General features: G+C 38.6%; 1 protein-coding gene across 1 annotated transcript in view; it reads left to right on the plus strand.

Moving 5' to 3' along the window:
• snrnp200 (small nuclear ribonucleoprotein 200 (U5)) overlaps positions 1–15,717 on the plus strand; it is a 43,507-nt gene extending 27,790 nt beyond the window's left edge. The window contains exons 33-45 of the mRNA XM_083554335.1: positions 1,021–1,199; positions 1,316–1,467; positions 1,772–1,880; positions 2,035–2,143; positions 2,227–2,416; positions 2,513–2,677; positions 3,008–3,129; positions 3,212–3,355; positions 3,719–3,895; positions 3,979–4,139; positions 9,037–9,118; positions 12,816–12,908; positions 15,223–15,717. Coding sequence (XP_083410461.1) covers positions 1,021–1,199; positions 1,316–1,467; positions 1,772–1,880; positions 2,035–2,143; positions 2,227–2,416; positions 2,513–2,677; positions 3,008–3,129; positions 3,212–3,355; positions 3,719–3,895; positions 3,979–4,139; positions 9,037–9,118; positions 12,816–12,908; positions 15,223–15,372 — 1,833 coding nt within the window. The 3' untranslated portion in view covers positions 15,373–15,717. The remainder of the gene's footprint in view (positions 1–1,020; positions 1,200–1,315; positions 1,468–1,771; positions 1,881–2,034; positions 2,144–2,226; positions 2,417–2,512; positions 2,678–3,007; positions 3,130–3,211; positions 3,356–3,718; positions 3,896–3,978; positions 4,140–9,036; positions 9,119–12,815; positions 12,909–15,222) is intronic.
• Positions 15,718–16,130: the final 413 nt, after the last annotated feature.

Consider the following 16,130-nt stretch of genomic DNA (forward strand, 5'->3'; position numbering starts at 1 on the left):
CATACCAAATAAGTGACTTTCAGCAGATCTATAGATGAATTTCATTTGTTCATATAGTGAGATTGCAGACACTGGAAACACCATGAGTGTCTCGCACGTGTCCTTGATGTAATATTGAGACACTAGTCTGTATCCACAATCTGATCGAATTTTGCCTTATTTTGACAGTCTGTGTTATGAAGTAAATTTAATTTCTATGACTGAATTCCTTGATTTTTTTTTTCAGCATCAGGGAAATCCCAGAGCTTTTAATTATTTTGCAGACCCCCTGGCTATGGGTCATAGACCCCCATGGGCGTAAATCCCTGGAGGGGACATGTCCCCCTTCATCCGAGGATTGTCCCCCCCCCAAAAAAAAATTATAAAAAAAATATTGCACACTCTATTGTGAAAAATATGTATGTATAGCTAAATAATTGTGTAAGTAGAAAAAAAACCGCAGACTTATTCATAAATTAGTTGCGGCAAAAATTGCTGATTACTGATGTAATTTTCCATGAATCTGCTATATTAGCAATTATAATATGGCTTATCTAGTTAACGTTAGCTTGTTTACAATAGCTTGTTGCATAGTGCACTGCAACTAACACGTCAAAGCCGTTTCCCATGCATTGTTTTATTTGGGACGACTTGACATAATGTTAACTTAACATTTACGGCCACTATTAACATGTTGTTTAGCTGTGCATTTACTAAATGAGCACTGTGCTATGTCCGAACTGACCCCACTGTATTTTTTTGTATAATCAATTTTTATTCTGTTCTTAAGTGTGTCTTAATTAATTTTAAATACAATTTGAAACCTTTTTCAATTCCTTGATTTGCTTTGTCATTGGACCTGAAAAAAAACGTTTAAAATAGCCATAATGATGCAGTCTCCATGCTACAATAATAATGATAAAAGCAAAGTTTTTCCCTGTGGGGACACTGTGTCTTTATAAGTACAAATTTACTGTATTATTTGTGTCCTTCAAAAATTGCTCATGAGAAATTTTATCTCTAATCTCTCTCTCTCCCCAGGGTTTCAATATTAGTCACACACAAACTCGGCTACTGTCTATGGCTAAACCTGTGTACCACACCATCATGAAGCATTCTCCATCCAAACCGTCTTTGGTGTTTGTGCCTTCTCGGAAGCAGACTCGCCTGACTGCCATTGACATATTAACCTTCTGTGCTGCTGATGTAGTTCCACAAAGGTGTTGTGGCCAAGCTATCTCTTTGCTCATATGTTCGGAGCTTTGGATTTTTTGGTTTATCAATACACATAGAACATCTCCACTCCTCAGCTCTGATGAATGTTACTGATCTGTAGGTTCCTACACTGCTCTGAGAAAGACTTGGCTCCATTCCTGGAAAAGCTGTCTGATGGTGCACTAAAAGAGACCCTCTCTAATGGTGTGGGTTATCTCCATGAAGGGCTCTCGGTGACTGAACGCAGGACCGTTGAACAGCTCTTCAACTCTGGTATGAAGGCACTACACCTCAACACTATTGACTTTTAATAACATATAAGAAAGACTTGATCTTATTTCGCTTTTTTTTTTTTTTTTTTTTTTTCGCAAGACTTATTTTTATTAATGGATAAAGAGACATTAATTTCAGTAATTGAAGACATTGCTGACTTTGGAGCACATTTAATCAATAAAGTGATCGAGTGTTTGAACAATGCATATTACATTGGTCATGTTTTTTTTTTTTTTCAAAAAACCTATTGATTGTTGTTTTATTTTGTTTTTTCCCCCTTCCTTCATGTTTTCTTCTGTAATAGGTGCCATTCAAGTTGTGGTTGCCTCTCGTAGTCTTTGCTGGGGAACAAACATCTCTGCTCACTTGGTCATCGTCATGGACACACAGTACTACAACGGGAAAATTCATGCGTATGTATTTACTAAATTACATTTTTTTTTTAGTACTGTTTAAATCATGTATCACAATGTTTAATATTATATTTAGTAATATTTAGTTCATTGTGAATTTGATTTTTGCATCAAATTTATTTAAGACTTTATGAAATGTATTTTGTTTTCATAGTTATGTGGATTACCCAATCTACGATGTGCTGCAAATGGTGGGTAAGGCTAATCGTCCTCTACAGGATGATGAGGGCTGCTGTGTCATTATGTGCCAGGGCTCTAAAAAGGTATAGCAGAAGTTTCAAATTATAAAACTTTTTTCCCCCTTTGTTTCTACATAATATTCACAAACTTTCTTTTTGTGTCTAAGGACTTCTTTAAGAAGTTCCTTTATGAGCCTTTGCCAGTTGAATCTCATTTGGACCATCGTCTTCATGACCACTTCAATGCTGAGATAGTCACAAAGACAGTGGAGAACAAGCAGGATGCGGTGGACTATCTAACTTGGACTTTCCTTTACCGCAGAATGACCCAAAACCCCAACTACTATAATCTTCAGGGTAAGATTGTGTTGTGTTTTCCCAAGATTTTTTAATGGACCTGTCATGTCAAAAATGACATCCTTTATTGATTTTTGGCTGCCCTACGCATGGCAGGTATGTCTCATCGGCATCTGTCGGACCACCTGTCAGAATTGGTAGAGAACACACTGCAGGATCTGGAGCAGTCCAAGTGCATCAGCATTGAGGATGAGATGGATGTCGCCCCTCTCAATCTGGGCATGATTGCAGCTTACTACTACATTAACTATACCACCATTGGTGAGATAACTATTTAGAAGACAGTACCCTTGCTTGTACATTTCTTATGTATAGATCCTTTGTGGGTGTTTCCCCTCTCTTTTTGCATTTGCTAAACACTGAAACACACAAAAACAAAGGTTTTTTTAAAAGCACTGTCACAATATAAAACTGCAGGGCTTTTTCTGGGTTGTTTTTTTTTTCAAAAATATTCAGAAATTCTCATTCAGTACGGGTGTGCTGTTTAACAGTTTATTAAAAACAAACAAAACAAAAAAACTGCTCAATGTAAAAATTTTTAGATATATTTTTTATTTTTTAAATATTCAGAAATTCTCATTGTCTCTACAGAGCTATTCAGCATGTCTCTAAATGCTAAAACAAAAATCCGTGGTCTGATTGAGATTATCTCCAATGCTGCGGAGTACAAGAACATACCAATCCGACACCATGAAGACACCCTGCTACATCAGGTCAGTTAAATGCACACCCTCAAACATTTTATAAGAACCGATTGACTTCAGTGTTTAATATTTTGTATTTTATTTTGTATAGCTAGCCCAGAAGGTGCCTCACAAACTGAACAACCCAAAGTTTAATGATCCCCATGTGAAGACCAACTTGCTCTTACAGGCCCATTTGTCTCGTATGCAACTAAGTGCTGAGCTTCAGTCTGACACTGAAGAGATTCTTAGCAAGGTAAGCAAAATAATATCCAATCCTGATGACAGCCTTTTCAGAACTGTTAAAATGAGTTGAGGCTATTGTAAAACTTGGAATTAAATGGTTGCATAAATTAAATGGTCAGATAAGGATAAATGATTAATACATTTTTTGGGTTACTTGCAAAATGTATAAACTATACACAAATTTTTCTATCACTTGCACACACGCACAGGTAGTCTCAGAGTTATGATGCTTCCACTTGTGATTTGATCTTACAATGACTATTGCGATACGACAAAGTTTTTAAAATATTTGACATTTTATGCAGCAGGCAAGCATAGCCGCCTGCTATAAGTATTGTGTTAATTATGATTTTGCATGTTTACTTCTGTATAGGCAGTGCGTCTCATTCAGGCATGTGTGGATGTGCTATCCAGCAATGGCTGGTTGAGTCCAGCACTGGCTGCAATGGAGCTAGCTCAGATGGTGACACAGGCCATGTGGTCTAAGGACTCTTATCTGAAGCAGCTGCCACACTTTACAGCAGAGCACATCAAACGCAGTACAGAAAAGGTGAGATTTAGGTGGGAGATTTATATTTTATTCCGAACATTTTGGGAAATCTGGTTTCATTGCCAATTTTTGTGCATATATAGGGTGTAGAAAGCATCTTTGACATCATGGAGATGGAGGATGAGGATCGCATTAGTCTCCTACAGTTGTCAGATATTCAAATGGCTGATGTGGCACGTTTTTGTAATCGTTACCCAAACATTGAGCTCTCCTATGAAGTGGTCGACAAAGAGAACATCAAGAGGTAAGTGCAATCTAAATATTATTATTCTTCCTTTGATGGGTTTTGCATTGATCCACAAAACTTTGAGCTTCAGGTAATGCTAATGCATCAGGTTGTTGTATGGTTGTTCAGTTCCATTTACAGTGTAGTACAGAATTGTTGATGTCCTTTTGAAGAGCATACACTATGTTGCCCAAATTTTCTTAAGACCTGACCATCACACACATTTGGGTCTTTACAGAGCTTTGACTTTAACTACACTGAACGCTAGTGCTATTTTTAAATAGCCCGCTACAGTCATGAGAAAACGAAGTACATTGGGCTGTACAATACAGGGTTATTCAAAAAGAATTAACCGATATCATGACTCATTGCTTCAGTTCTCAAGCATTGTCATGGAATGAGTCAGTGACCAAATTAACCAGGTATCAAGGAGAGCCCCAGACCGATGGTGGTACGCATGCATAACTTCGGAATTAAGCAAAGATTCTGGATGCAAGTAGAAAGTTGTCTATGGATGGAAGTCTGCATTTTGAGAACTGCGTTTTGAATCTTTAGATAAAGATTTCTCTGTGTTGTGCTTCGTATGCGCTGGAATTTTGATTTAGTTAAACATCGCTTGCAGGAGATCAGAGCCTGTTATTCACAGTTATACCCAGCTAAACTACGATTGGTAAACCCACCATGACACACCTGCTGTATTTCTGAACGGAAGAGATGTTTGGTTCCTGAGTTCCACTGTTTGTTCACTACCAAGAAATGTTTTCTTTTTTTTTTTGTATTTAATATTTTGTGTGTGTGTCTGTGTGTGTGTCTGTGTGTGTGTCTGTGTGTGTGTCTGTGTGTGTGTCTGTGTGTGTGTCTGTGTGTGTGTCTGTGTGTGTGTGTGTTTCTTTTACTGTATGTGTTTTTCCTGATTTCACAAGCTTCAAAGCCAAAAAACTGAGACCCATAACATTAGACCAATGAAATTGCGAACGGGTTCAGTTAAACCAATGAAACTCTTTATATTAAATCAGACGCGCTCCCACTGAATCAGACCTCAAAACATCATAAATATGGATGAGGTTCCTCTGACATTTGACCTGATGCCCACTCACTAACTCCAGTTGCAACAGAAATTATATAAGCACAGACAGGTTTCCAAAACTCGTGCTTTTTTATTTTTCTTGGCAACAAACTTATAGATAAATAATAAGGACATATTCCTCGGTCTTGCACACATGCAGTAACACCGGAAAAATGCGGCGGCAGGCTATTCCCAAAATGCCGCTTTGCTCTTAAAGGAGCCACAACATATTTCACCTGTTACACAGTGTAACATACACTGTCTTTCGTTAAAGCCTGTGTAAAGTTCATTAGTTTCAGTGTAGACATTGCGGCTTATAGACAGGTGCGGCTTATTTATGTTCAAAATAAAAATATTTGTCAAATTCAGTGGGTGCGGCTTATATATGGGTGCGCTTTATAGTCCGGAAATTACGATAGTTTATTTTTATTCACCTTTCTATGCCTTTATTACATTAAAATGTATTATAGTTAATAAAATTAAAGAGTTGTTAAATGGGAATGTAAGGGGTTTGCATGGTCAAATCTGGAAGGTCTTTGATTGGCTAAGTAAATGGCAGGTTGATTTGGCCTTGTTGCAGGAGACCCATTTGAATGACCTGGAGCTTTCTAATCTTAGACATAAGTGGATTGTTCATATCTATTTTTCTTCCTTTATGACAAGTTGTAGAGGGGTAGTTATCCTTGTGAATAGAAGTGTACACTTTAGGACTCCTAATAGTGTTAAGGATAGGTGAGGCTGTTATGTTATTCTTAGGGGGTTTTTGAATGGAAAGTTTTAAATATATAGTCTCTGCCAAACTTTAGCTTCTCACTAAGGCTTTTTCGGATTTGTTAGATATTGCGTTTTTCACAGTGATTATGAGGGGGATTTAAAATGTTTGATGAATCCTTTATTATATAGACTTATTATATTGCCCTCTCTCTAAGCAATATAAAACATTGTCTGCTCTGTATGAATAACTAGGCTATGTTAATGTCTCGCGTTCTGTTCCATGCGGATGTCTGGCGTACTCAATCCATTGCGAACAGAATTTACATTTAACTCCTCCTCATAAGCCATATATTAGGATTGATTTTTTTTTGTGTCCCTATTGCAATTCTGCAATATGTATCTATATGTACCATTAGCAATACTGTTGTTTCTGATCATGCTGTGGTAACACTGGACGTTAGTTATCTACTCAGGCACTGGAGTTTCTTTCATATTTTAATTCTGAATTCAAGATTTTTTGGTCAATTAAATCAGAATCAATCGATGATTCATACTTGTTATGGGAGAGTTGTAAAGCCCACATTAGAGGACTAGTTATATCTTATTATATCCCAAAAAAAAAAAACAGAAACCAGTAGACACGCCTAGAACTCAAAATAGCTACCGAAGATCATGTAAATGATCCTTCTTCTGTTAACTGAGTGTAATGCATGCCTCCTTGGAATCTTTCTCACAGTAGCCCAACATTAAAATAATATTTCCAAAGCAAAGATTGAATGAACAAGGTGATAAACCTAATAAATATTTATCTTACTTATTAAAGAATACATTTAGTTCACGATTCATTACCTCTATTGGGGATTCTACGGCAGAACTATCATTTAATTCTGGGGTTATAAATTCTGCATGTAAGCAATTTTACTGATTTATATCCTTCTGAATATTCTCCACAATAAGATACTGCTATGAAAAGTTTTTTTGACTGCTTAACGCTTCCTAGTATATCTGATGAACAAAGAATGGTCTTCAATGCCCCCATTTCAAAGGAAGAAGCTCTAGTGGCCTTAAGTAGGTTACAATCCGTTAAATCTACAGTTCCAGATGGCCTAGATTGCCAAGTGTATAAAGATTTTGAGCATTTGTTAATAGATCCCTTGTTAGCTATGTACGACCATCCTTTTATGATAAATAAGCTACCTCAGTTACTTAGAGAGGCCAATATCTGTCTTGTGTTAAAAAAAAGAAGATTTGGAGAATTGTGGGTCCTACAAGACTGATTTCTTTGCTGAACGTAGATTTAAAGCTGCTCTCCAAAATCCTCGCATTGCGATTGGAAAAAAATTCCCCAAACTATTGATGATGAAACCAAACAGGCTTCATTGAGGGTAGAGGTTCTAGTAACAATATAAGACGGCTGCTTAATGTCCTTGAGCTTTCTCATAATGGCAATATTGACACTCTTATCTTTGGATGCGGAGAAGGCCTTTGACCGTGTGGAGTGGCCTTTTTTATTTTACAGTCTAGAAAGGTTTGGCCTTGGTCATAACTTTATTCAATGGGTTTGCCGCCTTTACTTTGGCCACTTGCAGCCGTTGTTACTAACGGTAACAGGTAGGATAATTTTTCTGTTTTGTTGACTAGACAGGGTTGTCCCCTTTCCCTGTTGCTTTTTGCTCTAGCTAAAAAGCATAAAATTTCCCTTTATGCCGAAAATATCCTGCTTTATTTTTAGAATTCTGAATCTTCGGTACCAAGTTTAGTAGATATTATTAATTCATTTAGGAATTTCTCAGGGTTCAAAATAAATTTCGCAAATCTGTTGCTTTACATTTAAGACACCCGTGTTATTAAAGTGTTCCTTTCCAGTAAAGGTTTCGGAATCTGGTTTTACATATTTGGGAACTAATATTACCCCATGATCTGTCAATTGTCAAAGTTCATTTTATCCCATTGTTGGGGAAAAAATTCTTAATGATCTAATTAGATGGTCAGAGCGTCCCCTTTCCTGGCTTCGGCGAATTGCTGTAGTTAAGAGGAAAATAATGCCTAGGCTTCTTTATCCACTACAAATGATACCCATCTTATTGCCGAATAAAGGAATTGAACGGATGGCTTTAGTTTTTTGGAATAAGCGGAAGAATAACTAAACAGTTTTTGCTTCGTTTTTTAAGATATTGGTAAAACTTATGGGATATACAGACTTGGCAATTTGTTTAATGAAGGTTTTTAAATGTCTTTTGAAGTTTTGGTTATAAAATATTACATTTATTGAAAAAAAAAAAAATTTAATTAGGGATACAATTTTTTATTTATTTTTTTTTTCCTTCCCCTCTCACTGCCCCTTGCCCATATGAAGTAGTGAAGACCCAATAGCTTATAAGTCACAAAGGAGGAATGGGAACTGATCTGGAGTCATGCAAATAAGATCTGTATTTGCAATAGGACCAAAGTTATTCAGCTGAAGACGGACCATTTATCTTTGATTTTGGGTCTTCCAATCGGACACGCACGGAAAAAATTTACTAGTAGTCTATTTGATATTCTAGCTTTTGCTGCCAGAAAAAATATATTGTTAACGTGGATCAATGACAAACCCCCATCTTTGAGATGATGGCACAAGTTTGTTAGGGAAGTGATTCCCTTCAAATTTTTTAGTTGTCTTACTCATATGTCTACTAAAGCTTTTCATCAAGTTTGGTCTCCATACCTGGATTTTATCAATGTCACTCTAAGCAATATTTAGAGTTTTGGTATGTTATAATGCACATGTATGTTTTAGGTTGTTGTTTTTTTCATCTCATTAGCATTGTCAAAGTTGGGCTTGGTTTGTTTGTCTATGTTTATGTTAAGTGGTTAAAATGTTTAAAAAAAAGATGTAATATAAAAAAAAGCACATAGTCTGCGAGAAACCAGAAAAATTTTAAGAAGTAGGTTACTTTTCAATACAAATCCGGTGGGAAATTTAAAATTATTAACGGCGACTGGGTTATTTTACATTCGGTACTCTTGATAACTTTGGTTGTAATTTTGTTTCATGCATATAAAAATGTAATATAAAAATGCCACTGACCGTTTTATTATTTTTTTTAAAGCACTATGCTTTAATAATATAAATCAATTTTTCTGTTTTTAAAGTGGCAGTCCAGTTATTGTTCAGGTGCAGTTAGAGAGAGAGGAAGAAGTTACAGGACCTGTGATTGCACCGCTGTTTCCACAGGTTAGTAAAATCTTTTGGGGGGGGGGGTTGGCTTTCCTGGTGCATAACCACACCTGGATGACTGAGAATCACAGACACATTAATAATAACTATATATACTTTATTAGATTATACTGAATTTTTTTTTTTTTGATTGTGTCAAGTCGGTAGGCAAAAATATAGAAAGATAATTCAAGGGCAAAAATACCCTGAGTCTTAAATACAGGTGCTGGTGTGCTCTGTTAACTCATTATTAGGACAATTGACTTATCTGTAATAAAAAAAAAAAAAAAAAAGGCATTCATTTTTTAAATCTTCCAGTCTGTGCAAAGAGACAGTCAACGTCTTGCAGTTCTTCTTCTTCTTCTTCTTCTTTCGGCTGCTCCCATTAGGGGTCGCCACAGCGGATCATACGTCTCCATACCACCCTGTCCTCTATATCTGCCTCTTTTACACCAACTACCTGCATGTCTTCCCTCACCACATCCATGAACCTCCTCCTTGGCCTTCCTCTTTTCCTCCTACCTGGTGGCTCCATCTTCAGCATTTTTCTACCAATATAATTCATGTCCCTTCTCTGCACATGTCCAAACCATCTCAATCTCGCCTCCCTCACCTTGTCACCAAAACATCCTACATGTGCTGTCCCTCTAATAAACTCATTTCTAATCTTGTCCATCCTCGTCACTCCCAACGAAAACCTCAACATCTTCAGCTCTGCTACCTCCAGCTCCACCTCCTGTTTTTTACTCAATGCCACTGTCTCTAATCCATACAACATCGCAGGTCTCACCACAGTCCTATAAACTTTCCCTTTCATTCTTGCAGATACTCTTCTATCACAAATCACTCCTGTCACTCTTCTCCACCCACTCCACCCTGCCTGCACTCTTTTCTTTACTTCCCTAACACACTCTCCATTACTTTGCACTGTTGACCCCAGGTACCTGAACTCCTCCACCTTCTCCACCTCTTCTCCCTGCAACCGCATCACTCCACTGCCCTCTCTCTCATTCACACACATGTACTCTGTCTTACTCCTACTGACTTTCATTCCCCTTCTCTCCAGCGCATATCTCCACCTCTCCAGGCTCTTCTCAACCTGCTCTCTACTCTCACCACAAATCACAATATCATCTGCAAACATCATAGTCCAGGGAGACTCCTGTCTGACCTCGTCCGTCAACCTGTCCATCACCACTGCAAACAGGAAAGGGCTCAGGGCCGATCCTTGATGCAGTCCAACCTTCACCCTGAACCAGTCTGTCGTACCTACTGCACACTTTACTGCCGTCACACTGTCCTCATACATGTCCTGCACCACCCTCACATACTTCTCTGACACACCTGACTTCCTCATACAATACCACAACTCCTCTCTCGGCACCCTGTCGTACGCTTTCTCTAAATCCACAAATACACAATGCAGCTCCTTCTGTCCTTCTCTATACTTCTCCATCAACATCCTCAAAGCAAATAAGGCATCTGTGGTGCTCTTCCTCGGCATGAAACCATACTGTTGCTCACAGATGGTCACCTCTTCTCTCAGCCTGGCTTCCACTACTCTTTCCCATAACTTCATGGTGTGACTGATCAACTTAATTCCCCTGTAATTACTGCAGGTCTGCACATCTCCCTTATGCTTAAAGATCGGTACCAGCACACTCCTTCTCCATTCCTCAGGCATCCTCTCCCCTTCCAGAATCCTGTTAAACAATCTGGTTAAAAACTCCACTGCCATCTCTCCTAAACATCTAAACGCTTCTACCGGTATGTCATCTGGTCCAACCGACTTTCCATTCTTCATCCTCTTAATCGCTGCTCTCACTTCCTCCTTACTAATCCTATCTACATCCTGCTTCACCAACTCCACATCCTCCAACCTTCTCTCTCTCTGATTTTCCTCATTCATCAGCTGCTCAAAATACTCCCTCCATCTTCTCAACACACTCTCCTCACTAGTCAACACATTTCCCTCTCCATCCTTTATTGCTCTAACTTGCAGTACATCCTTCCCAGCTCGGTCCCTCTGCCTGACCAATCGGTATAAATCCTTTTCTCCTTCCTTAGTGTCCAACCTCTTATACAGCTCCTCATATGCCTTTTCCTTGGCTTTCGCCACATCCCTTTTAACCTGCTGCCGCATCTCCTTGTACTCCTGCCTACTCTTCTCATCACTCTGTCGATCCCACTTCTGTTTTGCCAACCTCTTTCCCCTAATGCTCTCCTGCACTTCCTCATTCCACCACCACGTCTCCTTGTCTTGCTTTCTATTTCCAGATGTCACACCAAGTACTTTTCTAGCTGCCTCCCTCATCACTCCTGCAGTAGTTGCCCAATCATCCGGCACCTCTTCACCACCACCAAGCCCCTGTCTGACCTCTTCCCTGAACCTCACACTACACTCTTCCTCCTTCAGTTTCCACCATCTTATTCTTCTTTCAAACCTTACTTTCCTCCTCTTCTTCTTCGCCTCCAAAACCATCCTACAGACCACCATCCGATGCTGTCTAGCTACACTGTCCCCCGCCAACACCTTACAGTCTCCAATCTCCTTCAGGTTGCATCTCCTACACAGAAGATAATCCACCTGTGTGCACCTTCCTCCACTCTTATACGTCACCCTATGATCCTCCTTCTTCTTAAAATACGTGTTCACCACTGCCATTTCCATCCTTTTAGCAAAATCTACCACCATCTGCCCTTCCACATTCCTCTCCTTAAAACCATACCTACCCATCACCTCCTCATCACCTCTGTTCCCTTCACCTACATGCCCATTAAAGTCTGCCCCAATCACCAATCGTTCTTTCCTAGGTACACCATCTACCACTTCATCTAATTCACTCCAGAATCTTTCTTTCTCCTCCATCTCACAGCCAACTTGTGGAGCATAGGCACTGATGACATTTATCATCATCCCTTCAACTTCCACCTTCACGATCATCACCCTATCAGAAACTCTCTTCACCTCAACTACACTCTTACTGTATGCTTCTTTCAGAATCACCCCTACACCATTTCTCTTCCCATCCACACCATGGTAAAACAGTTTAAACCCACCTCCAATGTTCCTGGCCTTACTCCCTTTCCACTTGGTCTCCTGAACACACAACACATCTACCTTTCTCCTCTCCATCATATCAGCTATCTCTCTCCCTTTACCCGTCATAGTACCAACATTTAAAGTACCAACCCGAACCTCTACTCTCCTACACTGCTCCTTTTCCTGCCGTCTCTGTAGACGCCTTCCTCCTCTCCTTCTCCTCCTTCGGCCAACAGTAGCCCAATTTCCACCGGTACCCTGTCGGCTAACGATACCTGTGGCGGTCGTTGTTAACCCGGGCCTCGACCGATCCGGTATGAAATTCTCATTTGTGATCCGCATATTTGATTTGGCACATGTTTTACGCTGGATGCCCTTCCTAACGCAACCCTCCCCATTTACCCGGGCTTGGGACCGGCACTAAGAGTACACTGGCTTGTGCCCCCCTAATGGCTGGGTTAGTCAACGTCTTGCAGTTAAACTTTCAAATTAACATTAACATATCTTATCCAAAGAAAAAAATTTCCTTTGCCTGGGTGTTCTTTACTTGAAATATAGGACTTGTACTTGATTACTTACTACATATATATCCTGAAAAATAATTTAAAATATGTTTAATGACCATGTTGTTTGTGTGTTTTTGTTTCTTTGTTGGTTTTTCCCCTTTCACAGAAACGTGAAGAGGGTTGGTGGGTTGTGATTGGAGACCCCAAATCGAACAGTCTTATCTCCATCAAGAGACTGACTCTGCAACAAAAAGCCAAGGTTGTTTTGTTACTCTTTATACATTCATTAAACTTTTGTAAATTTGAGTAAAATCTGAGTCATTTTTTACGTAAAATGAACGTTTATATAAAGCTTCATTAATCTCAGTTTTGACAGTTGTGTGCACGTTAATGAATTCCAGTCATTACAGTGCAGTTATTTAAGATAATTCACAATTAGCATAATACCTGCCCATGGATTATATCTAACCAACCAAATAAGGAGGTCATTGTGTAGATCAGATTGAGGATTACAAAAGAGATTCAAGAAAAAAAATTCTCCATAAAACTTTATTTTTTATGTACATGCATGTTGTATTTTCGAGTGTACATAGTAACATGAATTTTGCTGGCAATTGCCTTCAACGGGTTTTTAATTATCTGTAAAAAAAAAATTCACATTGTAAAAGGATTTAGTTGTGTGTGTGTGTGTGTGTGTGTGTGTGTGTGTGTGTGTGTGTGTGTGTGTGTGTGTGTGTGTGTGTGTACACAATATCTCACAAGAGTTACATTGTGTAGCTCCACATTTTAGCAACCATTTTATCTTCTGAAGGGACAATACTATAGAAATGAAACTTGGATATATATATTATAGTAGTCAATGTGCAGCTTGTATACCAGTACAGATTTACTGTTCTCTAAAAATAACTTAACATACTTTTGTTTCCAGTTATTTTGACAATGGTGTAAGTACACCCTAAGTGAATGTGTCAATATTTTGTGTAAACACCATTGTTATCTAGCACTGCTTGACAACTACACAGGTTGCTGAGATCTTCTTCTATGACATCACAAAGCTGCCAGATGTTAGACTCATGGTGCTTCTTCACCTTCTGCTTGAGTATGACCCACAGTTTCTCAATGGTTTTCAGGTTTGAAGACATACTTGGCCACTCCATCACCTTCAGCTTCCTCAGCAAGGCAGTTGTCATCTTGGTGGCATGTTTGAGGTCATTATTATGTTGGAAAACTGCTGTTTGTTGCAGTTTCTGAATTGAGGGCGTCACGTTCTGCTTCAGAATGTTACAGTACATGTTAGAATCCATGTTTTCCTTAATGAACCGCAGCTCCCAGTACCAGCAGCACACATGCAGCCCCAGACCACGATGCTAGAACCACCATGCTTGACTGTGGGCAAGACACAATTTTATTGGTACTCCTCACCAGTGTGTCACCACACATGCAAGACACCATCTGAGCTGAACAATTTTCTCTTGTCTTCCTATCATCAGACCAAAGAACATGGCTCCAGTAATTCATGCTCTTGGACAGGTTGTTTTCAGCAAACTGTTTGCAGAGTTTCTTGTGAGCCAGCTTCAGAAAAGGCTTCCTTTTGGGACAACAGCCATGCAAACCTACCCACAGTGTGTGGCATGTGGTCTAAAAACTGACTTTTTCTGCTTCTGCAACCTCTAAAGCAATGCTAGCAGCACTCATGAGTCTGTTTTTTGAAACCAGTTTCTGCACCTGACACACAGCATAATACTCAACTTCTTTGATGAACCCTTGCAAGGTCCGAGTGGAAACAGTCTTGAAAAAAACCTCTGTATGACCCTGGCCACTGTACTATAACTTAGTTTCAGGGTGGTACTGATCATCTAATTGTCTAGGCCATCTTCGTGGAGAGCAACAATTTATATTCTCAAATCCTCACAGTCTTTGCCATGAGGTTCTATGTTGAACATCCAGTGGACAGTATAAGAGAATTGTATTCAAAGCACCAAATTTTAATTTAATTCAAGATACACAAATGTGTATCTTTTAAAACATGAACATGATGAATTGGACATGTGACTTTGCATGGTTAAATGATGTACAGCTGTTACACTTAGGGTGTGCTCACTTTTGTTGAGAGCTATTTAGACACTAATGGCTGTATGTTGAGTTGTTTATAGAGGACAGTAAATCAGTACTGCTATACACATGACATGTGCTATAGCTGCACATGACTAAAATATATCCAGGTTTCATTTCTATAGTATCGTCCCTTGAAAAGATATACCAAAATGGTGTGTGTTTGTGTGTGTGTGTGTGGGTGTGTGTGTGTGTGTGTGTGTGTGTGTGTGTGTGTGTGTGTGTATATATATAAATAATTACATGTAGCAGGTATCCATTTATTTTACCTCATAAATACAATATAAATATTACCGCATTACCTGTGTAAAGCTGCTTTGAGACCGTCTTCATTGTTAAAAGCGCTATACAAATGAAATTGAATTAAAAAATACTATAGTAAAACATCAGTTTATACAAGTATTTTACAAATATTCTTTGTTTGCTATTTATGAACGAGTCCTCTCTATTCTCTTCACTAGGTGAAACTGGACTTTGTCGCCCCAGCTATCGGAGTCCATAATTATACCCTGTATTTCATGAGTGACGCTTACATGGGTTGTGACCAGGAGTACAAGTTCAGTGTCGATGTAATGGAGGCAGACAGTGACAAAGACAGTGACTCTGACTGATTTTGGGATTATATAATTTACTTGTTAAATTACTCTGAGGGATTAGAGCAGGTTTAATTTTTTTTTTCTATGTTGCATTTTCTGCATTTAACACGTTTTGAAGTGTATTTCACGAAAGGCAAAGCTTTTATTGTGTTCCTTTTTTATTCATAATGTTAGTATACAGAAGGATTGCATTCCATATTAGCATTGAATTTTTCCCTCAGAATTAGCAGTACTTGTCTCTATACTTATGGAATAAATGCCCAAATGATGTTTGTGTTTTGACTTATCTTAACAAACATGTTGTACAGCCCTTTGCATATAAGTGGTGGAAAATGTAATCTAATAAAACATTTAAAAGCATGCATTTTCAGTTGATTTTGGTGTACAGTTTGTTTTATTTGAATTTCACTTTTAAACATTCCAGTTCACATTATCCCTCCAGGTTGGCATTTTTCCTACATGCATCACTTGTTTTGCTGGATTTTATTGTTGGTTTGACATGAACTGGTATTGTTTGTTTATTTAAAGCTGCTGTTGATGTCATAGAAACAAGTCTGTAAACTGCTTTACTGCTTTCCGGTTTATTTCATGAAACAGGTTAGGTCTTGGCTTTATAAGAGGAGATGATACAGAAAGTCTGTCGCAGCCATGTCCTGTTTATTTTACGAGAGAAAAACAACTAAGGTGAAAGAAAAAATAACATCCTAAACAATTTTGTATTAAATTTGTCAACAATGTTTTGCCAAACCTTTCCACTCGGTTTTGCAGATTTT

Source organism: Silurus aristotelis (genome assembly GCF_946808225.1).
Source record: "Silurus aristotelis genome assembly, chromosome: 11".
Classification (NCBI taxonomy): Eukaryota; Metazoa; Chordata; class Actinopteri; order Siluriformes; family Siluridae; genus Silurus; species Silurus aristotelis.